At 35.7% G+C, this 27,555-nt stretch overlaps 1 protein-coding gene and 1 pseudogene across 2 annotated transcripts; one reads left to right on the forward strand and one right to left on the reverse strand.

The window, feature by feature from the left end:
- The first annotated feature begins 1,118 nt into the window (after positions 1 to 1,118).
- On the forward strand, positions 1,119 to 25,808 carry LOC147489315 (beta-fructofuranosidase, insoluble isoenzyme 1-like; annotated as a pseudogene). The gene is made up of 7 exons (XR_015202337.1): positions 1,119 to 1,308; positions 1,750 to 1,966; positions 16,625 to 16,660; positions 23,897 to 24,263; positions 24,528 to 24,579; positions 24,847 to 25,088; positions 25,347 to 25,808. The product of XR_015202337.1 is annotated as a beta-fructofuranosidase, insoluble isoenzyme 1-like (transcript).
- Positions 5,886 to 10,533, reverse strand: LOC147489316 (uncharacterized). Its single transcript, XM_086571030.1, has 6 exons — positions 10,483 to 10,533; positions 10,273 to 10,389; positions 6,729 to 7,136; positions 6,577 to 6,642; positions 6,376 to 6,438; positions 5,886 to 6,026 (listed from the first exon to the last, which is right to left on the reverse strand). Exons 1-6 carry the CDS (start codon positions 10,531 to 10,533, stop codon positions 5,886 to 5,888), a joined length of 846 nt encoding a protein of 281 aa, XP_086427156.1.
- Positions 25,809 to 27,555: the final 1,747 nt, after the last annotated feature.

Genomic DNA, 27,555 nt, shown 5'->3' on the forward strand with positions numbered 1-27,555 from the left:
CAAATTGTCTATGGGTGATGAGTTTCCCATAAGCCTTTAATTTCCAAAGTTGAGCAACTTTGGCATCGATTTTTGGTAGTTGTGGTAACTTATGAGGTGGACTTGAAAATGATAATGCTGATGTGAATTTTGGGCTCAAATCTTCAACATAGAACTGGCTACCCGAGCTATTTGATCGCGACATCCCCACCAATCACCAGGATGCCCTAAAAGAGATGAAAAGGAGAAGCTAGAGAGAAGTTAAGACTTAAAACATAAGCAGAAAAATATAACAAACCTAAAGAAACTAACAAAAGGGAAGTAGGCTTAAAAATGTAACACAAATTGAGACCCAAAAGATGGGATTGTAACAGATATAAGAAGAAAGAGGTTGTGAGAGGCAGAAAAGAAGAGAATGATTAGGATTTATATTAGAAGGGGATTATCAGAGCAAAATTTTCTATATCAGTGGTTTGATTCCGCTAGGTAGCCCATGGTTACTCATAAAGCGGACATATGATGAGAATTAAATACTCGTAAATAAAATTAGTGATTGGAAGTGATGTTCACATCTCTAATCCGCATTAGTTTCAAATTTGCAATACACAATTCTTAGGAGTTCATTCCATATGCACCCAAAGCCATATTTTACTATAATCCATTTTGTGTATCATCTCATGTTTCATTTGTTGCAACTTCCTTTTAGTTGACTCCATCTCCATAATACATCTAAAGCCTTCTTATTGAACTTGCAAGTATTTTATGCATGGTTTTCTAAATTCTTCACCAAAATATTAGTAGAAAGTCACGTAATTTACTATCTGCAAAGCAAGATTGCTATTAACTATTGAGTAATAGGTCTCATTTCAGATAACACAAACCAATTCAATACCAAACTATCTTACAAATGAATGAATGAATGACGCACAAGTGTATACTCTATTCTTTTAAATCCACAAGTTTTTCAATTATATCTGACAATTCTTTTCCTTTTATTGAATGCCGCCTTTTGACAAATATGTTGTTATATATCTTATTTAGTTGCAATCCATTTCTTGTGTGTGTGTGTTTTAGTGTTATATGGTTCCGATCATCCTTTTGTCTTATGTTTTTGTGTTTGTGCTAATGGAACAATTCATATGTATTACAATGGGATTTATCACCTATTTTACTAATACAACCCGTATGGTTATGTTTGGGGCAACATAATATGCATACATTCTTATTCAACTGATTTGATCAACTGGATCCCACTCGAGGCAGCAATGTATCCTTCAGAGCCATTCGACATCAATGGCGCTTGGTCAGGATCAGCTACTATTCATCCAGGCCAGGGCCGGCTCTGAGTTCCTTGGGGCCCAAGGCGAGCACAAAATATAGGGCCTATTCAATTACAAAACCTTTAATTTGGTTTTCGGTGTAAACTTGTAATATCATCAGCATTCAAAGGCAATGTTTTGGCTTGATTGGGTTAGAACTTTGCATTTTTTTCATTCCAGCGTATGCATTCCTCTCCATTTTTAAGAATTGAACGAGCGATGATTTAGTTTTTGGGCTTGGACCATGTAGATCGTTGGGCTTATAATCTAATACATGAATAGATTATTCAATTATTGGGCTTGGACCATGTAAGTATTGGTTTGGGCTGGCTTGGAGGTATGTAACATACAAGTGTTTATTGTTTATCTAGGGGCCTTTTTTCTTGACCTAACTGTGGGGGCCCTAGGCGGCTGCCTAGATGGCCTTGCCCCAGAGCCGGCCCTGATCCAGGCAATAAGCATGTGATTATGTATACGGGCATTGACTCATGAAACCGGCAAATACAGAATATAGCGTTAGTTTCCTAAAAATTTGTCGGATCCATTTTTAAGAGAATGGGTCAAAGCTAGCTACAACCCTGTGATAGACCCTAACAGATTTATGAATGAAAGTGCTTTTAGAGACCCTACAACTGCTTGGTTGGGCAAGGATGGATGGGAATTGGAAAGTTTTGATTGGACACAAAAGAGATACACTACTACAGAATGACACATATACCACGGTCAATAAGAACGTTTATACCACGATTCTTCCAAAAACCGTGGGAAATACTTATATACCACGGCGGAAATTTCTTTGGTCATTGGTTTACTAGTATATGCCACAGTTACATGAAAACCGTGGGATAAGTTGAGTCATATACCATGGTTAGTTTTTTTTTCCAGCATGAGAGTACTTCACATCCCCACTACCTTAAACATAAACAGTAGTATATAAATTTTACACTTTCTACCGTGGTTTATGACTTTATGCCAAATAGTCAAATACGCGAAAAAAAAATACACAGTACGAAACTCATTCAAATTGGATTCCCCACTACACCAAAAGGGTAATTTTGTAACGCTCTCATTTTTCACTTGAAACGTTTTTTTAACTGTGACACAATTGTTAACGTTTATAAAGCGTTAGCATGTACTTTATATGTTACTTAAATTTTAGATAATTATCGGAATTAATTTGTCACGGTTGACTAACACATGGATACCGTCAGAAATAAAATAAAAAAGAAAAAAAACTGAAAAATAAGAAACAGTATAAAACCAATCCCGCACTCCTCTCTCTCACTTTCAAAGGAGGGAAGTGGTTGGCTCAAACCAGTACTTCTTCATCTAAAACGAAGGTAAGTTTTTTTTTCTTTCTTCTTTTGTTAGTTCTTACTTTCCTTCTTCTTCTTCAATTCTTCTTCTCTTTTTAGGGTTTGGAAAATTAAGGTTTTTATTTTCGTGCCTTCCTCTTCAATTCTCTTCTTTAATTGGATTTCAGATTTCGGTTTGAGAACGAGTTAGCACTACTACAAAAATGGCCATAGATAGTTTTTATTTAATTGCATATATAAAAAAACCCACTACTAAAAGAAGGGCTTTTTGTGTCACTTTTTAAGTGACACAAGAAGTCACTTGTGTCACTTTTGAAACTAATTCTGGAGTGACCTATAAGCCCCCGACACATAAAGTTCTACCAAAAGTGACACAAAAGCTTTACTAAATGTGTCACTTTTTGTTAATAAAAGTGACACTTAAGAATAACCTCTTGTGTCACTTTTAAGAAAGAGTGTCACAGTGCTTATTAAAAGTGACACTAGTTGTATTCGTTTAGAACTAGAGTGAGACATAATTTTGTTAAAAGTGACACATTAAGTATACTAGTTGTGTCACTTTTGGACCAGAGTGAGACATAAGTACGTCAAAAGTGACACATTAAATATACTAGTTGTGTCACTTTTGGACTAGAGTGAGACATAAGTACGTCAAAAGTGACACATTAAATATACTAGTTGTGTCACTTTTGGACTAGAGTGAGACATAAGTACGTCAAAAGTGACACATTAAGTATACTAGTTGTGTCACTTTTAGACCAGTGAGAGACATAAATACACGTCAAAAGTGACACATTAAATATAGTTAGTTGTGTCACTTTTGGACCGAGATGAGACATAAGTACGTCAAAAGTGACACATTAAATTATCTTAGTTATTGTCACTTTTTGGACCAGAGTGAGACTATAAGCACGCCAAAAGTGACACATTAATTATATACTAGTTGTGTCACTTTTGGACCAGAGCGAGACACAGAAGTCGTCAAAAGTGACACAAAAGCCCCTTACTTCTTGTGTCACTTTTGGGAATCAACTCCATATAACTTCATTATGAAAAAAAAGCGACACATAAGAGTGGTCGGTTGTGTCACTTTGAATAGATATTATGTCACTTTTTTTCAAAAGTGAGACAAATGAAAATAATTTTTTTTTAAAAACATTTTCTCATTTTAGTATTCAATCGTATTCATTTCTCAACCTGCATCCTATCGTCATAACCAAAATCCCATTAACCACGCTTTTATGACATAAACAACATCCACATACATTTATCAAAACATCACAACCAAAATCACTTTTAACTTTGCTTTTATGATACGGAAACAACATCCACTCAAGAAGAAAGAAACAACATTTAAAACAATTAACTTCTATTGATTTCATCGATCAAACCAAGTATTTTTCATCTAGTTTGACTCTCAACAAAAGAAGTCATTCCAATACCAAAAGAATCATAAAAAAAAACAAAAAAAAAACTACATAACGCCAATACTATCCTAATATCTTAGCTTATTGTGCGACTTCCAACACCAAAACCTAGTCGCCATCTATTCATCTGTTAATCGATCCATCGATCCATGACACCTGCATCATATCATGAAGTCGTCATTCCACTATGACTAGTATATAAAATTAAAAAACAAGTGAATCAAGAAGGGTATATTATACAAGTAAGAAAAAAAAAACGATAAGAAAAGTATATATATACATAAACAAAGGGAAAATATGGAAACCCACTTACCCAAATTAACTACTCGATAAATTGTTGGATAAAGTCGATGAATTCAAGACGAAGTTCATCTATTTCATTGGTGTAACTCTTCTTGCTAGAGAACTCCAATACCTGTTCGACGAAAAATATATTATAAATATTATGAAAATAAATGATGCAGGCAATGCATTGCCTACCATATTTACAAATGCACCAATTTATAAGCTAGCTAAGACTATATGAAAAATAATGCTACTTTGTAGTCACCTTCTTTTTTATCGGTGGACCGGGATCCTCTACTAAAATCTCGTGATAAAGCGCAATACATAATATCCGCATACAATCCCTCCTTGTTGTTGTGGGCACTATACATAATTAATACTTGCATTAACGCATACACAAATTGAAAGATACTTTGTATTGTATTCCAAAGAAACTAAGCTTACTGTCACATAGTTCCAATTTGGATTTGGATTCATCTTTCTCTTTCCTTTGGACATATTTGATGTCTTGATCGAGCACTGAAAATGAAAATGCATTTGTTTCATTCTCATTATTTTCAAGATAGAATCAAATATACAATGAAAAATACAATAAATAAAGACTAAACTCACGTGTTTACTAATAATTTAAAAGCTGGATCCGGCGGCCCACGAAAATCTTTTAAAGAATCCAACCAGTACACTTCCATTGATGGTATGTCAAGAACCATTAAGACCCAATGCCCCCTACATGACCAGTTATGTGGATACAAATTCAATTAAGTACTTTTAATTATATAACCAATCGGAAAAAAATAAATAAAAATAAAAATAAAAATAAAATAATTTTAATTATATGAAAATAATGTATATGTACTACAAATGTATAAACACAGTTACCCTGTGTTGAAAGGAATTAAAAGCACACGATCACCGTGTTCTTCAGCCAACTTCTGAATATATCGAGCCTTCTCATCATCTTTTGTATAAATAGTAAAACTTTTCGGGTTACCAAATGCATACTTTGCTCGAGCAATTCCAAAAGTCGATATAAATATCTACAACATATATATACATTCCGTTAAGTCGTCGCGATATGAAAAGTTAAATTATAACTAACACAAATAAGTTCACCAAATTATTAATACCTCATGTAGGAGATAATGCAGCTACCATTTAACATTCTCTTCTCACACACATCCATCAACTCATCTTTTGAAACTTCATTACTTCCTCCATCTCATCATGGAAAAGAGTTCCAACCATTGGAACTTCTATAAAAGCGTTTTTTCTTTCACTATTTTGTCGACACAATCCACAAACTTTTCTGATCTTATATTGAATACTGCCCGCGGAAGTGGAATACGCTTCTCTACCTAACAAAAGTTGATGAACAAAATTGATATTTATATAACAAAATTAAATAAATTACCATACAAATATCCATATCCTTATACTACCTCGTCACTTTTAAGTATCACAAGTTCCTTAGGCCATGCCACAAACGAAGTTTTGCATCTTTAACAAATACATGTTCATCGCCCGCTTTGTTTGGGAGAAAGGCATCACCACACAATGCTTTATTTATTGAGACCTTCATATATGACTCTCCCAAAGGCATGTTGTGAACAGTAAGTATCCTCTGGCCCCTTCCTTGCTAAAACACGACCTTCGGCAACAATGTTGTCTTTAGATCCCAATGCCAATCTACAATCTTGGTCCTATAACAAATAAGCAAAACAAAGACAGGATTATCTAGTAACAAATTTGACACAAACATTTAATCAACCTTTTTAATTAAGAAAATATTTTTTTTACCATCCCATCTTTAGCTTTAAGTTTTTCGGAATCCACAATGCTCTTTCTGTTGTCTATTTTTGACTATACGACAAAGTGTACATCAAGTTAGTATATGTGAAGCACTTGGAATAAAAGAATGAAAAAAAACTACGTATCATTCCCTGCATTTACTCCTATAAAAAATAAGCAAAACAAAAACAACATTATCTAGTAACAAATTTGACACAAACATTTAATCAACCTTTTTTAATTAAGAAAATATTTTTTTACCTTCCCATCTTTAGCTTTAAGTTTTTCGGAATCCACAATGCTCTTTCCGTTGTCTATTTTTGACTATATGACGAAGTGTACATCAAGTTAGTATATGTGAAGCACTTGGAATAAAGGAATGAAAAAGCTACGTATCATTCCCTGCATTTATTATACCACAATGAATATAACATGGTTAAGGCAACTATAGAATGAGCTTACCTGTACATTTTTCGACTTAAGTTTTACTGAAGTCACACCTTTTTTTTGTTGACCACCATCTTTTCTCTATACATTAAATATGAGTTTAGTTAAAGAGAACACTTGAAATATGTAGAAAATCAAAAATACAAATTTAAAGCCAAAAAACTTACCTGCTTAGACTTGCCAATCACCTTATGCCTATTATCACTTTTGGCACTATTAGATTCCACATTTTCTAATGGCAACGAGTTGACGAGTTTTGGTCCTTGCTTGAGCAACTCGCTCAACAGTTCTGTCGTCGCTGGTGAATTAGTCTCACCTTGTTCTTTAAGCACATGTAGCACCAAAATTTTCAACTTCTCGTTTTGAGCTTCTTTCTCTTTCAACTTCACTTCCAAATCCTCGTGATATTTCTTTGATCTTTTATTAGGAAGATTGAAGTACATAGTGGGAGTCGTATATTGTCCACCCGCCCTAACTCGACCACTAGGCTCTGGAGTTCCCAATGCCATAGTAAGTATGTCATTCTTTCCTTCCGTTGCCAAAACCCCCTCCTCTACCTTATTTTTCAGCTCCTCCTGCAAAAATAGATATAAAATTCAAAATCAACGAATGAGCGACCACAGGCTGTTCTAAGAAGAGACGAAGACGGCGGATTTTCAAGATTGTCATTCTGTTTCTGCAAGAGTAGTATATCGTTAAAAACCATCATAGAAAACTTAGTCAATGTGTAGGAGATAATATCGATATGTAAATAATTAAGCTAATTTATGATCGGATTATTCTTATCTTTCTTCAGACAGAGAAGATGAGTAGATACCGATATATTGGAATTGTAGATCTTGCCAACACCTCAACTTCAGTTGGCGAGATACGTGTCAAGCGTGTGGTGACTCGAGATCTGGTGAAAGTTATGGTTCAACTGGATTGTGTACCATATCTTCATAACTCGATTGGCGGCTCCACTGTTTGTTTCCACCTGCCTCAAGGCTCGAGTAAAACCCATCTCAACTATAGTAGCAATAGTTGCTTCATCTGGAGGTGGAGCCATACTTATTCTATATCTATACTATAATAAAAAAAAAAGAAATATTACTTTGTCGTAGAAAATAAGATAGTATTATACTATTATAGGTAAGGTGGTTCAATTGGATGAACTAACCATAAATAGAAAAGTATCTGCAAGAAATTGACCAAGTTAATGCATATAGAGTCCAACTTAGCTCAACACCCTTTGCTTGAGGTGTTGTTAACCTCAAAGTTGTGATACGAAAACCTTACAGTAAGTGGCACAAGTGTGGGCAGTACGCCAATACCACAAGACCAAGTCTAACATTTGGACAAGACGAGGAAAATAGCCAAAATGGCAAAACACGGTACAAGAAGAGCAAAATACTGAAAATAGTGTAAAGATCTCATTTATAACTGTTTGAACTTGCAGTAAATACATATATCGGTAGAGTTTAATTCTGTGATGCAGTACACATGCAGTACACGGTAGACATGCAGTAAATACATTCTGTGACATGCAGTAAATACACATGCAGTACACGGTAGTAAATACATGCAGTAAATACACATGCAGTACACGGTACACATGCAGTACACGGTACACATACAGTACACATTCTGTGATGCAGTACACATGCAGTAAATACATATATCGGTAGAGTTCATCCAATCCTGTAGACAATGATCCTGGAGCATCCCCAGAAAGAGCCCGTACATACGTCCTGGAAGTAAATATTCTTACAAAGGACCTCAAAGCATTGCAATCCTTAACGGCTTGCAGGCCTTTGTTATTCAAGCACAATGCATCCAAGCAGCGTGGTATGCATGCAATGCCTTCAGCAGAGCAAATAACACCACCCATTACAGCCTCCGAAAGCGGATGGCAAATCGGCAAACATCTAAGACAGGAAAACAAGTAGGATCTATGAGCGTCGAATAAATAGGCTGCTTTGTTATCGGAATAAATAAATAGGCTGGTGGTATGCAACCAATCCATCGAATAAATAGGGTCGCCTATTATCCATTTCGCCAACCTCAACATCGACAACTTGTTTTCCTTACCAAAACTATGAGAGTCTTCACCCTGTTTCATGGAGCCACTTTCAATATAACAAACTTACGTCTTGAGGGCGAGCAATAGTGTCGTCTAACCCCCAAGTCTCACAAAAAGCGATTCTGCCGGGTTGCTATAATCCATAAATGCCTCAAGAACATGAAGCTGCAGTATCAACCAAATGTAAATGTTGGGGTTCCGTGTCTTTAAGAAGAGGAAGAAGAGTAGGTATTAATCCCGCTTCACGCAATACCGAAAGCAACCGAAGAGGATGAAACCAAAACAGTTACTAGCGACAGGAGAGCCTCGGCAAAAAAAACAAGAACATTTTGAGTAATCACCGGTGATGGAATCGATAGTCTTCTCGCGATGAAACTTGGTAGAATGCCACGGTGCCCACCGGATGTGATAGCAGTCAACACTGCTGCCTGGCGTGATCTATCTTGGCAAAGGGCAACCAATGCTAGAGTAGACAGAATTCGGATCTTTTCGGGAACCATATCTTCATAACTCGATTAGTACCATATGATTACCTATAGCAGGTATTATAATGTAACTGGCGTAAATTTTATCTAATAATCAACGTGTCTTTGTGCGTCAAAGGTCTCTGTGTACAGTAATTCCTCTCAATTTTAAGCTTATAAACAAAACTTGAGTACAAGTTTCAAACAGTGTAAAACAAGCCAACTGCTCACTATAAATATTTCAATTTCGTTACAACCTAAACTGCGATGTGGAAAATGGTGCTAATTATTATAATATCTAAACTTATCACGGATGACAATCTATTATCAATTCAACATGTCAGTCCCTCCGTATGATATGGATGATCTCTAACAACATGCACACACTCTCCATTTTGGGATTCCGGATCCTCAATGATGCATCCCTCGAACCAAGACAAACCATTTTACCATCATGGGTAAAATCACCACACGCGATGAAAGTTGTTACTATGGCCGAAAACATATTCAAAAAGACATTCTTGTCTCCATTCCACATCCATCTTTGTGGAATCCTCCCGAACCAACTAAGACCACATATCCTCTTGGATGCCACCTAACCCACTCAATACCCCTCCGGACCTTCAAGTGTACACTTGAGACTACGAAGTGATGTCCCACACTTGAATAAGTCCATCAAACCCTCCAGAAGCGAGGAGCTTCCCGTCAGAACTAAAGACAGTTGCTTGCTTTGGCTTACTCAATAGGGGATACCCTGATCTTTATTTCCGGGTATGCGTCGAGGAAGCGAAAGATCACTCCACTTAAAAGGAGAGGAAGCTTTCAAGAAAGGAAGCCTTGGAGGGATAAGCGGCGAAGTCAAAGGTAGCAAGCAAAGGCTGTGAAAAGCCATGCCCGTAGAAGCTTTGAAAGCTATCTCTCAAAAGGGGTTTGGAACCGAACCCTGATGGAAAGGTGCCTAGAAGTGCCTACTACTAGACTACATTCAATCTCGGTCGGGCGTTCATCGTTATGCTTGCTAGTTCAAAAAAAAAAAAAAATCATAAATCGAAGCTAGATCAAGCTAGATAGGGAACCACATCATCTAGATCAGTACAAAAATACATCAATATATCAAGCTAGGTATCCTACACAATATCAAATATGCTTCGCAAACACACATACAATGATGAGCTTGATACTTACAATCTTTTGAACTACCTCCTTTGTGGCATCATCAGCATATTCACCACTTTTGTCTTGTCGAGCTAAACGCCACAAAAGAGATCTATCATCTTCATCAATAGGTATCCCAGCTTCTATCTATTATCAATTACAAATAACCAAACCAACCAAGTAATATTAGATTACCTACGTTGGTTTTATCTAACAAACTTAAATATAATATCTACTTACCATCTTATCGACAAGGCCATCATAACCTAATTTGCTTAGTCGAGCAACCATATTTCAGCAATAACACCGTAGAAAGACATGTTCGAAAAAATTGGGTTTTGATCCTTTGCGCTTGAAACCTGTGGTGTTGTTGCTGTCAAACTCACGCCACTATTTTGATTTACTCGTAAAGCGTCTTGCCGTTTCGTGGCAAAACGATAACCATTAGTGACATAGGTAGAATATTTGTAAACATGTGCCAAAGGCCCCTTCGATACCCACTTCAAGGTGTTTGACACCTTGTTGTCAGGATTTCCCCTCTCCAGCAAAACCTGTGCATTGTTGTGTAAACATTTTAGTCCTAATCTAAGTTAAATTAACATACAAAAATAACAAAAACAAAAAAAAGACCAATTTATAATATACCTTGTCTCTAAGCCAATCACTAAATGAGCGATTGTGTTCAGCATGCAACCATGTGGGTTTTTTGATTTTACGAGGTTGTTGTTCCTTCCGGATAGTTCATATGTTCTCTATCATGTTAGGCCACAAAATAAACTAGTTAGCCATCGAATCGAAACCAAGGAACTAAAATAGACTTTTAAAGTGAACAACTAAAGAAACCTTACTCGATGTATTTGAACATCTCTTGTGTTTTGCAACACATAGAGATGTGCCTGGTCCAATGTTTTTCTATCTACTTGACTATGGGTACTTCCTCGGGGAAGATTTCCAGATGATATCAAATCTGTGGTAGTGTTATCTTTACGGAGAGGAATCCCAATTGCATCTAAGTCAGGTAAGAATTAAGCTACAAAATTCAATTGCTTCCTCTGCAATGTAATTCTCAAAGCAATACAAGCTTCCTGGCCGATTTCGACATGTATAAAGCCCTTTAACACGGTCATGTACCTAAGAGATTGAACAATAGTAATGTTTATAAAGAAAAGCATTAAGAAATATTGAAGGGTAATATATAATTCATTGTACCTCTCAAATGCATACATCCATCGGTAGAATACAGGACCACAAAGATCAACTTCTCTGACAAGGTGCACTGTTAGATGAATCATAACGTCGAAAAATGATGGCGGAAAATACTTTTCCAAAAACATACCGCGTGAGCACAATGTCTTCCTGAATTTGAGGCAATTTTTCCTTATCTATTACTTTCGAGCAAATAGCCTTTAAAAAGAACATAGCCTAATAATTGCACATCTCACATTCTTTGGCAAAATTGTTCTTATTGCAACCGGAAGAAGTTCTTTGCATCAAAACATGACAAATCGATGCGACTTCATATTTTGCAGTTTTAGATCTTGCATCGAGACAAGAGGCCTAAAATTCGAAGAGTATCCACTTGGGACTTTTAACTCATGCAAAGTTTTGCATAGTCTTTTTTTCTCATCTCTAGATAGTGTGTGACAAGCCGGAGGCAAGAACGATCGCTTTTCCCCAATTGTTGGAGCCAATTTCGTCCTTAGACCCATTTCTTGGAGGTCAAGACAAGACTTAATGGTGTCTTTATTTTTTACGTGGAATGTTAAGTAGGGTCCCAACAATCTTTGTCACATACATTTTTCTCCGTGTGCATAAAATCCACATTATGTCGGAGTTCTAGATATCTCCAGTATGGAAGCTCAAAAAAAACTGATTTCTTCTTAAAACAATTGGTAGCACCCGTAATGGTTCCCTTTGTTCCCCATATGACTTTGATCCCTTCAACTTCTTCTAGTACTTTCAAAACCGTTTAAGGGTTCGTGTGCCTCCCGCAACTGCTTTTACCATTGAAGGCTTTTTTTGTCTTCGATATGGATGATAACGCGGAAGAAATCTTCTATTGGCTGTGTATACGTTCTTCCCAGAGTGCTTAAGCCTGGTTGAAGACGTGCCCTCGCCGCAAATAGGACAAGCAAAATAACCTTTCACAGTGCACCCAGAAAGATTGCTATACGCAGGAAGATCATTGATTGTCCATAACAAAACAGCTTTAAGTATAAATGATTCATGACGGTACACATCATAAGCATCCACCCCTATCTCCCACAAAACATGTAAGTCGTCAACCAAGGGTGCCAAGTAGACGTCGATATTGTTTCCAGGTTGATTTGGACCTGATATCAACATCGTAAGCATCATATACTTTCTTTTCATGCATAGCCACGGTGGGAGGTTGTATGTGACCAGCATAACAGGCCATAAACTATACTTAGTACTAAGAGTACGGTGTGGATTGACTCCATCGGCTGAAAGTGCTAGGCTTAAGATTTCGGATTCTCACGCAAAAATTCGGATATTTTTCGTCAACCAACTTCCATCTTTGGAGAGTCCATGGGTGGCGATCTTACCATCAACCACCCTTTCATCGACATGCCATGTCATTGACTTTGATGTTTGGGCAGATTGAAACATCTTCTTGAATCTTGAATTGGTGGAAAATACCACAAAACTTTTCTTTGGTACTCCACCTGATTTGTTTGGTCGCTCTCTTGTTCTCTTTATATCTTGAGACTCCACAAATAGGGCACATAGTTTCATCTTTGTATTTATCACCCCTATAGAGTATACAATCATTTGGACATGCATGTATTTTCTCGTACTTCATCCCATAAACAGATAATGTCTTCTTGACTCCATTCAAGGATTTCGGCAAAAGATTTGGTTGAGGAAGCATCTGTCCCAGTAGCTTCAATAACTTCGAAAAACTTGTGTCAGACCACCCACTATTTGCTTTCAGATTAAATAAAATGATAACTATTGATAGCTTTGTGAATTTTGAGCAACCCTCGTACAAAGGCGTTTCGGCATCTTCAAGCAATTCCTTAAATTTCTCGGGATCAGTCGTATAATGGTCCTCTGCAGCCTTCGCCATTTCTCTCATACGTTCAACATCTTCAGGAGTCTCAATCTCATCATAATATCCAACATCTTCAGAAGTCTCAACCTCATCATAATGTCCAAAAGTGTCTTGTTCTGTAAAACTAGTCGGGGTCTCGGAAAATAGAGAGCTTTCGCCATGAAACCGCCAAATAGTGTAACCTTGGCTAATACCACGTTCGAAAAGATGATTTCTGACCTCAGTCTTAGTTAACTCGTTGATATTTGAACAATCTCTACATGGACAACGTATGAAACTTCCTTCTTCCTTTCCAACACTAATTAACCTTTCAACTCCTTGAATATATTCGCTTTGTTAACCGGTCCTTGGACATCCAAGACTTATCCATATCAGTAGCAAAATGCAACAACCCGATCTCTTAAAGAAAAAACAGAGTCAAAAAAAAAAAAAAAAGTACAAAGACAAAGACCACACATTCAAAAATAAAGTATCATGGCAAGATGATATCAACACATGACACATTAGTAGGAAAAACATTAAGTAAGTCTAAGATGATATGATAATGGTATTATGCAAAATCAAATTACATTGGAAATCTAACTAACCAATTTAGGCTACTCTCAATAACCAAATAGAAGCTAAGAAGCACGGATACCGACATGCGACACAGATCACGACCATTACGGATCGGCGGACCGCGGCATTTTTCAAAAAAATATAGGAAACGGATACGTCCTGGACACGTTTGAATAATATATATATATATATATATATATATATATATATATATATATATATATATATATATATATATATATATATATATATATATATATTTCCAAAAGAAGGGGACGGATTAATGAATATTAATGAATGTTAATTGTGATTCAGAATACATCATAAATGCAGTACTAAAAATCTTTATGCAACATGGAGTTCCACAGCTGACTTCTCTAGTGGAACATAACTGCTGGAAACTTCATTGAACTTGCGTTACAAGAATTCACACCGCATATACGTTGTACCAGAAACCAAAATGGACTCTCAGAATGACAATCTCGCTGAAACATAAGTGTTTCACTCGAAAACAGGACCGCCAAATTAGATGAGGTGGGCTAGGGTTAAAAAATCTCTTCGCACTATACTCGGTCAACAAAATGATGTACCATTCCACTTTTTTTTTACTTCTGAGTTTCTAAAACAGAATAGCCAGGCAGGGATTTACTAAATCATATACCATAAGGAGAAACAAATTAAGTGTAAAGGGTGCACCTGCTTCCCATTTGCATATGTTGTTTTGCATTTTTTATATAAAACCAATTTTTATTTATTGAACCAGTCCAAAAGTGGCTCTTACGAAGTAGTTTTAGGCTTTTAGCAAATGTAAGAAAGTGGGTGCATTAACTGGTACCCTGTAAAACTTCTCATCCTGATGTTTACAAGGACAGGAAATAACTAAATTACAAACAATATATATCAACAGCCAACAGATTGAAAATACAACAATCAACATACATGCGACAACAGAGGAATTGAATTGGCGTGCTTTCGGGCTAAAAGATGGCCATATGAACCGATATCACTTGCAACATTCATAAAATGCACAACTGCACTCATTCATTATTATGCCCATCAGAAGATGGATGAATTAGTTGAAACATTAGGGCACCAAAAGCAATGCAAAGGGTCCTAACTGACAATTTGTCAATGAAATTCTATATACAGACCTAACCATATATCTTTGATCCAGTACACCATAAAATTCCTATAGATCTATAGAAAATGCTAGACACAATGACAAGTGTAATCTCTTTCGATTTCATGAGTCTCCTAAGTCAGGGTCGGCCCTGCCTACAGGAAATGATCCATAAAAAATATAACAATCCAGTCCAGTCTAGGTTCCAAGCATTGCTTCTTCACCAAAATCCAAAAGAAGAAATGGGCACAAATGAATCAATTAAGTACAAACAATATTTAAAGGTCCATTAAAAAGAGATTTAAGTTTCACTAATGCATACTGCAGTCATAATACTAGTATTTCCCTAAAGCAGTGTCCAAAAGAACCGTTCAGTCAAAATACAACAGTGACATATCAAAACTAACATAGTTATCTAAACTTGATATATTTGATAGAGCTCAAACAATGCAATCCAAAGCCCTTTCAGCAAGAAACACAGGGTAACATGGCAATCAAAGAGCAAAATACACAAGGATCCGCATCACAGAATACCCTGTCAAATGCCCTTTTCCTATGAACAGAGAAGGGTTCTTACTGAAAAAAAAAAATTAAGTAAAAACAAAAATACTTCAAAAGAATTTTTGGTAAAGATCTTGAAACATGAAAAGAATGCAAAAAAGTTGCTCGGAGGCCAAAAGCGGGGATAGAAGAAGCGTTTTTTCTTTATAATACAACTTTCGGTGGGTAACCAAACAATAAAAGCGTCGCGAGGGAAAAAAGAAAGGGCACAACACATTATCAAGCGGGGAGATTAGAGGTGGTCGACGATATGTTCGAAATCCCACAGCTTTTGACAAATGACAAAAGCAAAAAAATCCAAAGAAACAACTAAAAGAGCAACATAATAGACTGCTACCACACAAAAACAAAACTTTGATCAGATTAATAGCATCCAAAACATAAACAATTAAATAAAAACGAAAAAAAAATCTTACCTTTATTTTTTTGCTAGAGAGAGAGAGAGAGAGAGAGAGCTGGAAAGCGAACCGGAGAACGAGGGATGGACGAGAGATGGGTGAGGAGCAGCGTGGTGCAATAAAACACCGGTGAGAATTTGGGAAGAAGAATGGTTACGAGACAGTTTTTCTTTTATGGTTTTTTTCTTCTGTTTTTTTTTTCTTTTTTAACCTAAGTGATGAGTTACGAAGTGATTTAAACACCTTCAGTTTCTATTTCTATTCTCTTTCTATTCCGTTTCCTTTTAGGTTTAGAAAGTTAGTTGTTTTTGGGAGGGAACTTAAAAATATAGCGGCGCGCACAAAATCATAACTTTGAGTTTCATGGCATACGAAGTAATTATTCGTACTTTCATTACTCTTTTGGTTGTCGCTTATTTATTTTGATAATTTGTTAATTTTTGTTTTCGATATTTTTACATCCAGAAGTGACACATCAAGGCAAACCACTAGTGTCACTTTCAAATAATGGGACACAAAAAATAAAATTACTTGTGTCACTTTTCCTAAAAGCAACACATCAGCCCTCCTTCTATAAAAAAGTGACACATCAAAACTCTGTGTGTCACTTTTTTCTAGTAAGTGACACAAGACAAAAAAAATAAGTGACACAAAAAGCCCTTCTTTTAGTAGTGAACGCTATACTAAAAATAGGCATTGCACTTGGTAAACCCAGCGCTATCCTAACCTGGTACGTTTCCACGTTTGGTGTCCCAAAATTCTTCTAAACGCTATCTCAACTTAACACGTGGGTAAACCTGGCACTTAAACTTCATACACGCACGTGACAGATTCAGCAGAGGATATATATAACCCATTAACTTGGTGAAAAAAGAAATAGAAATCCCTAGAAACAAAATCAGAAAGGAACTCCAATTGTTCATGGGATTTGAAGTTGGAACACCACCGAATCGAGTTTGCTACTACAAGACAAGTGAATATACTTGTTTCCACTTTCCAACGCCTCGTTAATACTCTTGGTACTCCTAAAGACACCCCCGAGCTTCGCGACAAGTTGTGAGTCTTCATCATCATTTTTATTTCTTTCCAAGTTTTACGTTTCAAAATTTTAGTGAATTTTTTTGCATCAATTGGTATAGTTGGTGTTGTTTTCTTATTGCAGTCATCATTTCTTCTCTGTAATTCCAAATCATCTCTATTCAAGCATTACTCCTGAAGAGAGATGGCAGAGACTCCTGAAGACATAAATGTCTCTACCGTAGGCTCACCAACAAAGCACAAGATCATGGAACCTGAGGAAAAATATAATTGGCTATACCGGATATTCATAATATACCAGTTAAGATTAAGAGAGCAAATGATTTTTATATGGAATATGCAGGGCTTGAGGAGCAACCAAGTAATGTAGAAATTATACTTTGGTATGGACCTAATTGGATCTAAGGCAGATGATTCATTACCCTTGATGGACCAAAATTCACAGGCTCACCATGTTCCCCAAAAGAAATGAAACTGTGAGTACTTTTCCTTCTAAATGCAATTAATTATTTATTTCATTTTATATTTCATTTTCAGTATAGATTAGAACATGCCTTAGTAGAGCGCCTTGTGTACCCAAGGTGCAGCTCAGCTGGTTTGGAGTACACCAACACTCGTGAGATTGACATGCATCTGACATTTGAGTTTCTTAGGACTCTCTAGATAGGGGATTGCTGATTTGACCAGACTTGGGTACCTAGGCTCCGGACCATGGGCTGGTTCCAGCACCCCGGCTTTAAAGTCCCTGACCTAGTTTTGCAAGCTAAGAAATGGCTAAGCAATGGTGTTGCCTAAACGAAATTTTATTTCTTTCCCAAAGTACTTTGAATAATTTGTGTTGTTTTCTTATTGCAGTTAATAATGCAGACAGAAGACAAGGTTACATATTGGACGGTTGGTGAAAGATACTACAACCAAACTTAAACAAGCTAGTGAAATAGATCAATATACCGAAGTTAGTGTAAGTCTGGATCAATTACCTCGGCGTGATTGATTCTTTTGATGTTAACTACCGATTAGGTTTCCATGGTTTTCAAAAGTTTGCTTTCTTCAGAATGGCGAGTGGTTCTTAGTTCGATTTTTTTTCCCTATCTAATTGCGGGCAAGCAAAAGATTGACGATGCTAAGCTTGCAAAAGATTTCAGGCAGACTTTAAAAGAGTTTGAAGGCTCAACGCGTCTTGCAACCGAAAGCATGAAACATCATATTGATGTCCCAAGTACTTCCCCCTTCAAGGTATTTTTTTTCTCAAATGTCCAACACAGATTCAAGTATAACCATAATATGATGTAATTCTTATAAATGTTTTGTGTGGCATACTTGAGTGCAACTGCAAACACATTGTACTTGTCTCTTGGTTCTAATAGCAAAAAACAAAGAATTTTTAAACAGTTGATAACTAAAGATTGGTGTGGGCTTGGGATGCGAAGGTTTATAGTTTAGCTAAGGATTTTGCTACATTTTAACTTTGAGCGGTGAAGTTGCCTTTGCAATTCAAAACTTACGTCCCAAACTCCTAATGGCCCATTAGCACGCACCTATATAGGGTCATTGTTTAATCAAGTTGTTATTTTATTTCGAGACTTCGGTAGCCACCCATCATACACAAGTCGTGGGTTCAAACCTGTGCCTCTGTTTTTCTTTTATCGATCCACAATCTGGGGGTGCGTTTTAAAAAACGCATGACTCCATAACCAAGGATGAGTTTCCAAGATCTCTAAGCGAGATTGGGGCAATTGGGTCAAGAAGAGGATACACAAACGGTACCCAAGATCTGACCCAAGTCGTCCACGTCGGGTGTGTTTCAAATAAAGTTATGGAAATCTACTCTCAAGTCGGCGTCAAGAAGAGGAAATCTACTCAAGAAAGTTATGATATTTCCCATATCCTTTGTTTTAAATGATGTGTACCTTAGCTGTTATGGGCTTAAAATGTGTTCTTTGCTTGTTAATGTTGCTTCACAAGGTATTTCAGTTTGTTGTAGTGTCTTGTCACTCTAGTGATGGCGATCATTAATTTGTCGTTTTAATTGCTTTAGTCCCTACTTTTTCGCTCAGCACCTTATTGGTTGGGATGTGGGAGGACTGTCTATTTCATCTGTATGTATATTGTCTCACCCACATTATTTCGGTTGCTTTTGTGGATTATTTGGTTCTTAAAGGTTTGCATTGGACATTCTTTTTATACTTGTGGAATTTGACAGGTACCACACTCCCCCTTTCTTACACTTGCAGGATTTGGAATGGATTGTTACCAAATTTCATAAACTTATTGTCAATTTCTCCTTTTCTCTCCTTGTTCATGTCAGGATTCATCACTTGGAAGTTTAGTTCAATTGGCCCAGTATGTGTTTGCATATTCTTTACAAGGTATCATGGGCTGACATTAGCTAGGTAACTTCCTTTTTTTTAAAATGAACTCAACAATTATATTCCTTGGTTGTTATTTAACTAAAATGGGAATTGCTAGCTTGCTAGGTCTGTTTTTGTATTCATAGATTCTTTTTTCTATATGTTAGGCCTGTTTTGTGACCATAGCTACTTTAGTCTATGTATATGATGCTCGTGCTTGTTGTGTTGTTTGGCTTGTGTTTCCTCTAGTTATTTGTTAATGTCACTACACCATAAGTCCATAACTGTGAGTTAGATAGTGAGTCTGTTTTGGTGCTTGTGTCTTGCTTGAGCACGCGGGGTGGTTTCTTTTCGTGTGTTTTTGCTGTTTGTGAGGTTTGGAAGGGGGGTCTATTTCAGGTGGCAGACCTTGTACCAATATAAGTAAGGAGTTTTGTGTTGTGTATCATGTTAGACCATACAAATATTTCAATATGCCATTACCATGTGTTAGATATTTTGAATCTATTGCAATTTATGCATATGAACTTTTTTTTTTTATTGGTTTGCTTAAATATTTTTGTACTCTTGTTAATTTGTCGGATTGAAGTCTACTTGTACCTTGGACAATGAAAATGAACTTACCTGGACGATAGTTCGTTTATAACTTAACTTGGGTTTTTAGTCTTGTTAACATTAATTGATTTTCTAACTTCATGAAAAGAATTATTTGCTTCCCAATGTCTTATAGAAATGCATTGGCGCTAGCCTTTTGTGTAGTAGTGGGATAAGCTGGTAGTATGGTACGTTTTCCGCGTTTGGTGTCCCTATATATATGATCTCTTCTATTATTTTAAATCCCTATTGAGGTCTCTATTATGTTTTTTAAAATTATAACATTCCATTGAATTAGAATAAGCATGAAATCTTTGAATAGTATAGATCTTGCATGATGTATAAGTAGTTTTTATGGATTAATCGTGCTTCTATCTATGTATTATGTGTACTATAGTGTGGAGATATAGTAATTAAGTACTTTCCTATCATTATAGGTGAACTATGTAAAATGGTAAATTAGGAGGTTGAAGTACAACAGATCCATAAGCTCGAAATGAAGAGTGCTCAAATAATTGAGAGGTTGATGATTCGAATCCATTTGGATCCAATTTCTTTTTTAGTCATTAATTAATAATTTAAATATGCATATGAATTTTCTAATTTTATATTAACAAAAACAATAGCATTTTCCTAACGCTATAGAAATTTAATAAAATGAAAGAAATGCTATCATTTTGAGATAGAAGCGCTATGGAATATATTGCATTTTTAACAAATGCTATAAAAAACGCTATTATTTTGATAGCGTTTGTAGACAAAATGCTATTAATTTGATAGCGTTTTGGACACAAACGCTATCTTAAAAAGTATAGCATGGTCATAGATAACGTTTTGTAAATGCTACGAAATAAATTTCATAGCGTTTTTCCTATGCTATCTATGCACTTTTTTGCAATAGTGTAGGTTTCTCAATGCGACGCTCTACCTTTCTAATTTGGAAAACTAATTTTGGTAAAGGATTTATGAACATAGGTTCGTTGTTTGTTGATTCGCTCTTAATGTTCGCTAAAATTTTAAATTGTTTGATGAAAGTTTGAACTTTGTTCTCTTCTATTTTTCACTCTTCGCAGATCTTGTTTCGATTTCATGGTTGGACGAAAAAAGGTATGAAAACGGTGGAATTTGGCAATTATGTTGTTATCTTTATTGTTTATTCTCCTTAAAGATTTTTTTCCTGTTGAAATGTAGGTCTCTGATATGTTTTTAGTAGAAGTACTTGTGATTAGTGAATGCTCTCTGTAAATAATTCTGTGTTTGTATTCTGGCACTTGTATCTGGATGGGTATGGTTTAACTCCAACCTCAATTTTGATTGCTTAAAATAAGTTGTTTTACTTATAAGAAACAAGTTTTATTGGGTTTTAAAAGCAACTGTGGTTTTCTTAGTGGTTACTATTTAAATAGGTCTACATTTTTAAGACTCGGCCATTCCAAATGTGCCAAAAATCAGATCTTTGGTCTGATTAACATATGGTTGCATTGGAGTTCGTGGGGTTTTTTTTTAAGTGCCAAAAAATATGTGATTTGATTGTGTTCATCACACTGCTAGGGGACTGTTGATGCATGCGATGATCATGATTTGTTGATTAAAAATAGTGTAGTTTTCATAGAAAGTAACACGTGTGTTTACACATCATTCTTGTTGATGTCGGTTATAGTATAAACAAGCTCCACTCCTATCACTTACAAGCTGGATGGTTCTAGATAATGCATAAAAGTTCTATACCAGATAAATATACTGACCATATGTATATATAGTATATCTCAAATTGAATATACACTTCCATTTCTATATTAAGAAAAGTTGACACGAGTCTTGGAAGCTGAACGTGACTCCCCTAGAGAATTTCAGCCACTACCGTTTTATTACATTCAAATATGAAAGCTTCTATTTGATCAGTATGTAGTTCAAGCTGAACCTCATATGTTTGCAGTATTGCTTCTCTGATGCATTTATCCTTCTTTTTTTTTGGACAACAATGCTTTTGATGACATCCCAGATGTATATATATATGGTGAGTCACATGACTGTTTATGCCCAGTTTCTTTATGCATTTGGATTTTTCCGACTGTTCTCTTTAATGTTCGATTTTCTTAAAGGTAAGATCTCTGATTGAGGACATAAGGGATGTGAGGTTTCATAAAGTTGAGACTGGCTTCCAGAAAATCTCTGCTCGAACGCATGCAGTCAAGGTATATTTATTTTTTTACTTGTGTGAATTCAATGCTTTCAATGACTGTGAAGTGGGTAGAGTTGGTACTTACCTTGTAGGGTTTATGTTGGCTGCCTGACACTTAAATGTTGTAATCTATATATACTGAAAACATTGCTTCTAGTCATTTGATTAAAACAAAGAAGGCCCCGGTTATACTTTTGAACATATATTCCACTTTTAGTAGCCAATTTGCACATGTTAGAAATTGGAAGGGAATAAGGTCATAGAATTCAACTGTTCCCACCTTGGTATATTTGGTCAAAGCTAAAATAAGTTTGATTAAATTACGATGATCACAGAAAATCAGAAATATAGAAATTATTATTTGATAGGATGGTTACATAGCCTTTAAGATTACCATAAAAGTGATCCACTAATTGGACTCATTAGATATAGGAGTTTTCCTCCTACCTAAACGGTGCATGCATGCATGCATGCTCCTAATATCTTTGTGGTGGTAAGGGATCTATCTAAATGAAACCGGCCAATAGTATTGTAGGTTTGTTGAATTTCGGCATTAAGTCATGGCCAAAGTAAGTGTTTTCATATTTTTTTTCTTTCACTTCGTCAAGTATTGACTCATGGCTGGTGTAGTTATTTTTTATTTTTTATTTTTATTTATTTTTTAATTTTTTCCAATAGGTGGTGTAGTTGTAGTTAAGTTTTGCTGTCATTCATTGAGAATTACTCAAGTTTGATTGCTCTACCTCATTGTAAGCTTGTAGCACTTTACACTACTATTTGACATGTGCTATCTTTAAACATGTGTACATCACATTAGGTCTCAAGCCAATAATCTTAAATGTTGTTGGTAATCTACTAAAGATTTAAAAAAAAGGCGGCATTCAATCACTTATATTCCTAAACTAGCTTTTTGGTTTATGTTGTGTGAGTACATGTTCTTTATTTTATGTTCTATTAAGGTTGATAGTTGATATTCATCAGTCAAGAATGTGGAAGTTCTTATCGGTTTCTCTCTTGCAGGTGATTCAAGATAAGGGATATGTCAGTCATGTAACTTAACTAGAACTAAAGGAGACATACACGCAAGATGAACTTGACGGTGTTCGACTCGATATTATTGGTTCATCCGGGGAAAATGGGGTGTTTCAAATCGGGCGAATGATGATGAGTTTTAGCTATGTTCGGACCCCTCCAGTTTAATTTATGAGTCTTACCTTTTTAATTTATGAAAAGGAATTTGAAGTTTGTTTTCTTAGTGCACTCAAAAAATTAATGAAAGTTTTTTTTTTTATTATTATTATCTTTTTTTGCAATGTTTGATAGTTTATTGTACATTTTGGAATTTGTTGGGAAGATGGAAATGTTGTATGTAGGCAAAGGTGTAAATTTTGTTATCGCGAGTTCGGTTTTTAAGTGGAAGACTGTTACTAGCATTATTATTAAAATATATATATATACCACAGTTTGGCATAAATCGTAGTGTTTAGTATAACTATATACCACGGTATTATAACACATACACTAATATAAACTACGGTTTCAATAGTTTATATGCCACGATTCTGTTGACAACCATGGTATATAATGGGCATACAAACCACAGTTCTTTGAAAAACCGTGGTATCCATTAAACATATATACCACAGTTTTGCTATTATTATATACCACACCATCTATTGTCACGGTTGTATAACAGTGGTAAATGTATTTATACCACACTTAAAAACAGTGGTATAAGTGTCATTCTGTAGTAGTGATAGTCGGGGAATGTAAAAGTATATAGAAGTAAAGATTTTATAACATGGATCAGGCACAAACACCCATTGCACTCGGTTGCTAACATAGGAATGTTCGAATGTCCATATTTTTTTTCCCTATTTTTCTAAAGGGAAAATAAGGAGTAAAAACTTCAATGATCGGGAATCACGTCAAACATTTTTTGAAGGTTAGTACGTCTTGACCTTTTGATGGAGCGATATGTACTAGATACTACTTTTGCTGATAATTCCTCGGGGTTGAGGATTGATTATGGAAATTTCTATGCATCTAAGACGTTCTACAATCAAAGTAAGAATAGAAGAGTTTTGCTTGGATGGGCCAATGAGTCTGACATTAAGATGGACGATATTAGAAAGGCATTCAGGTAAATTTTCATTCCATTCATCCTTCACCATATTTCTTCAAGAATATTTCTTCTATGTTAATATATGATCTCAACCGTTCATTCATGTGATTTTAGGAGTACTCATGATATATGTTTTTCAACTGAAATTAGACATGTATTTTTTTTTATTGATTTTGTTTTCATATATCTAATGGTTTGGTCTCGTTAAAGATATCATACAAGATGGTGTACTTTCAGGAGTAAATCATGTCATTCATTCTTTTATTTATTTCTAGATTACTATGTCTTGCAGACAATACCAAGGACATTGTGGCTTGGTGAAAGTGGAAAATAGGTAGTCCATTGGCATATCGTGGATGCAAAAACTCTTAGGGGACTTTTGACTCACATGAGCAGTGTAACCCTAGTAGTGGGAGATCGAACTGAAATTCAAGGAATCATGTCTGCACATGTTTGGGTGTTATATTTCCATTGTCTTATTTGTCCCCATAAATCATTTTTTGTTATAACAATTTTTTTCCCTCTAGCTTCAAGCATATGTTGATTTCATTTTCTTATATTTTGTTGAGAAAATTGTCATTTTTTTTTTTAATATTTCCAGGCTGACGTTGAAGTTACTTTTGCTTTACCAAGTTTAGAGGATGCATAGCCATATGACCCTGCTTGGGTCGATGCGAAATGGGTATGTGGTTATAAGGATGTTTGTACACCAGACAGATTAGGACCTTTGGAGTTTTGACCTTGATTGGCTTCCGACAAGATAGAGGACTATAAAGCTATATTCTTCCATGTTTTTAGAGGTCAGGACAAATCTGTGGTGCTTATGTGTTTTGGCGGTAAAATGTAAGTTTACTTCTTGTTGCTTATCATTCGAAGCAGTAGATACTAATTCTCCTTTTGGTTTGCAATAAAACCAGGTCTTCAATTCCTTCAAGACATATGCATATAAACCATCCCATAGAGATTTTGTAGATGTAGATATAAAAAATGGGAGCATATCTTTTTGTAGTTTGGTATGTTCTCATCATAACTGCTCTGACGATTTGTTTTTATTGATTTTGAATGGTTTCTCATTTTTCTGCTCAATGTTTTTGTTTGTAGATTGATCATTCGGTTGTAGAAAGTTTTGGTGCTGGAGTAAAAGCATGGATTACATCCAGATCATATCCGACTCTAGCCATAGGGGCGGACGCTCATTTGTTTTTATTTAACAACGGGACTGCACCCATCACTGCAACGAAGTTAGATGTGTGGAGCATGGGCACATCCAAAATGAATTAAGGTAGAGTACGTTTAGGATGTTTAGGTGTTGATATAGCTTATGGTTAGAGTTAATGGAGGACTTGATGTTGTATTGTATTACGTAGCTCGATTTTAATTGGGAGGGGAAAGGGAGGATGTTCAATGTAAACATTGTAAACCATCATAAAGGCGATGGTTAATAGTTTGCGGTTCGGAAGTTTTTCTTATGATAAACTTAGGAGAATTGCTAGCGCCCTGACCATTAAAGGGGTAGGACCATTCTCACCCGCTAAATGTCGAAATAAAATACGTGTTGACATATTCCATACGTTTACAATTTTAATTAGTGAAACTCATAAAGAAAGCTTGAAACAAAAAGAAACTCAAAAAGAAAGATTGAGGGTTTTAGCCAATGGTGGGAAACGAGACAACCTGATGGAAAAAGGTAATTTGTATACTTTGTCTCTTCTTCTCTCTCATTTTCATTGGTATACGTTATAAAAAAATTTAAATAGTAGTTTCACTTGGGATCGCTATGGCACAAGCGCAGGGGATATCAAAGCAACCCCAGCAAGCGAGCACCACTTACAAAGATAAAAAGATTAAACATTTCAGTCATCAAATATTTCAAATTAGTAGCTACTGCCATGAGGCTTTAACTTGGGTGATGGCACTCTCATTTCTATTTGATAATTGTTTGGGTTTTCCTCTGTCTCTCCTAGCCTTGAGTGTCCCCATTGAATTTCATTGAGATTGAGTCATATTTAATTAGGAACAATTTATTGCAGTAATTGTTCTTGTTTTGGTTGAACAAAAAAAATGTTAGCAATGATGTACTTTATTGTTTTGGATTAATTTGAGTCTCTTAATTTGAACCAATGCTGTGCTTATCAGGTATCTAGTTAGCAAGTTTATTTTCAGTTTAATTTATCATCAATGAAATAGAATTTAGATAATTTCCTAAAAATTTTAATCTTATCTATATTGAACAGAGTATATGGATTACGTCGACGCCATGGATAGTCCAAGACACTTGAGTTTTGAACAAACAATAATGGATGATGCAATATACATTGATGGAAACGTGGTTGCGGAGAATTCCATCTTCAATGACAGCATTAGAAGTGAAGAGCCTAATGTTTACATGGAAGAAGTTGACGGTGAAGTTGACAGGGAGTTCGCTGAAAATGATAATGCAATAGTAGATCCCTATGTTGGTTTGGAATTTGAATCTGAAGAAGAAACTTATAAATGTTACAATGACTATGCGAAGATTATTGGCTTCAGTATTCGTAGACAACACATGAAGTATTCGAAATTGAACAATGATGTGATTGGTAGAATTTATGTGTGTTTTAAAAAAGGCAAAAAACGTGTTGCAAAAGGAGTTGAAAACCCACGACCAAACACAAGGATAGATTGTAAGGCAATGATGAAGGTGAAGAGAATCACTAATGGAAAGTGGATTTTGCTTGACATTGTTAAAGAGCATAATCATGAAGTGGCCTGGAACCGGATAGTTCACGCTTTTTCAGATCACAAAAGAAGATTAACACACCGGAAAAGAACGTAATTAGAACTCTCTCATCAATAGGAGTAGGTGTTCCGAAGATCATGACAACAATGGTGAAGCGGGTGGAGTGAAAAATCTGACTTTCACAGATAAGGATCATAGAAATTTCCGTGACAAAGAAAAGAAAGAATCAATGTCAACTGGGGATGCACATATCATTTATGAATTTTTTTTGTGTACACAAGTTTCAAATCCTCGCTTCTTTTATGCTATGGAGCTAGATGAAGGGAGACACTTGAGGAATGTTTTTTGGATAGATGCCAAGTCAAGGATGGCTTATGCACACTTTGGTGACGTTGTTACTTTTGACACTACATACTTGACTAACAAATATTCCATGAAATTTGTCCCATTTGTAGGAGTTAATCACCACAGGCATCAATGTTGCTTGGATGTGCTTTACTAACGGATGAGACTATACCATCTTTTGTTTGGGTCTTTAAAACATGGTTGATTGCAATGGAAGGAAGAGCTCCTAAAGCCATTATCAAGGAT

Source organism: Coptis chinensis, chromosome 7 (assembly GCF_015680905.1).
Source record: "Coptis chinensis isolate HL-2020 chromosome 7, ASM1568090v1, whole genome shotgun sequence".
Classification (NCBI taxonomy): domain Eukaryota; kingdom Viridiplantae; phylum Streptophyta; class Magnoliopsida; order Ranunculales; family Ranunculaceae; genus Coptis; species Coptis chinensis.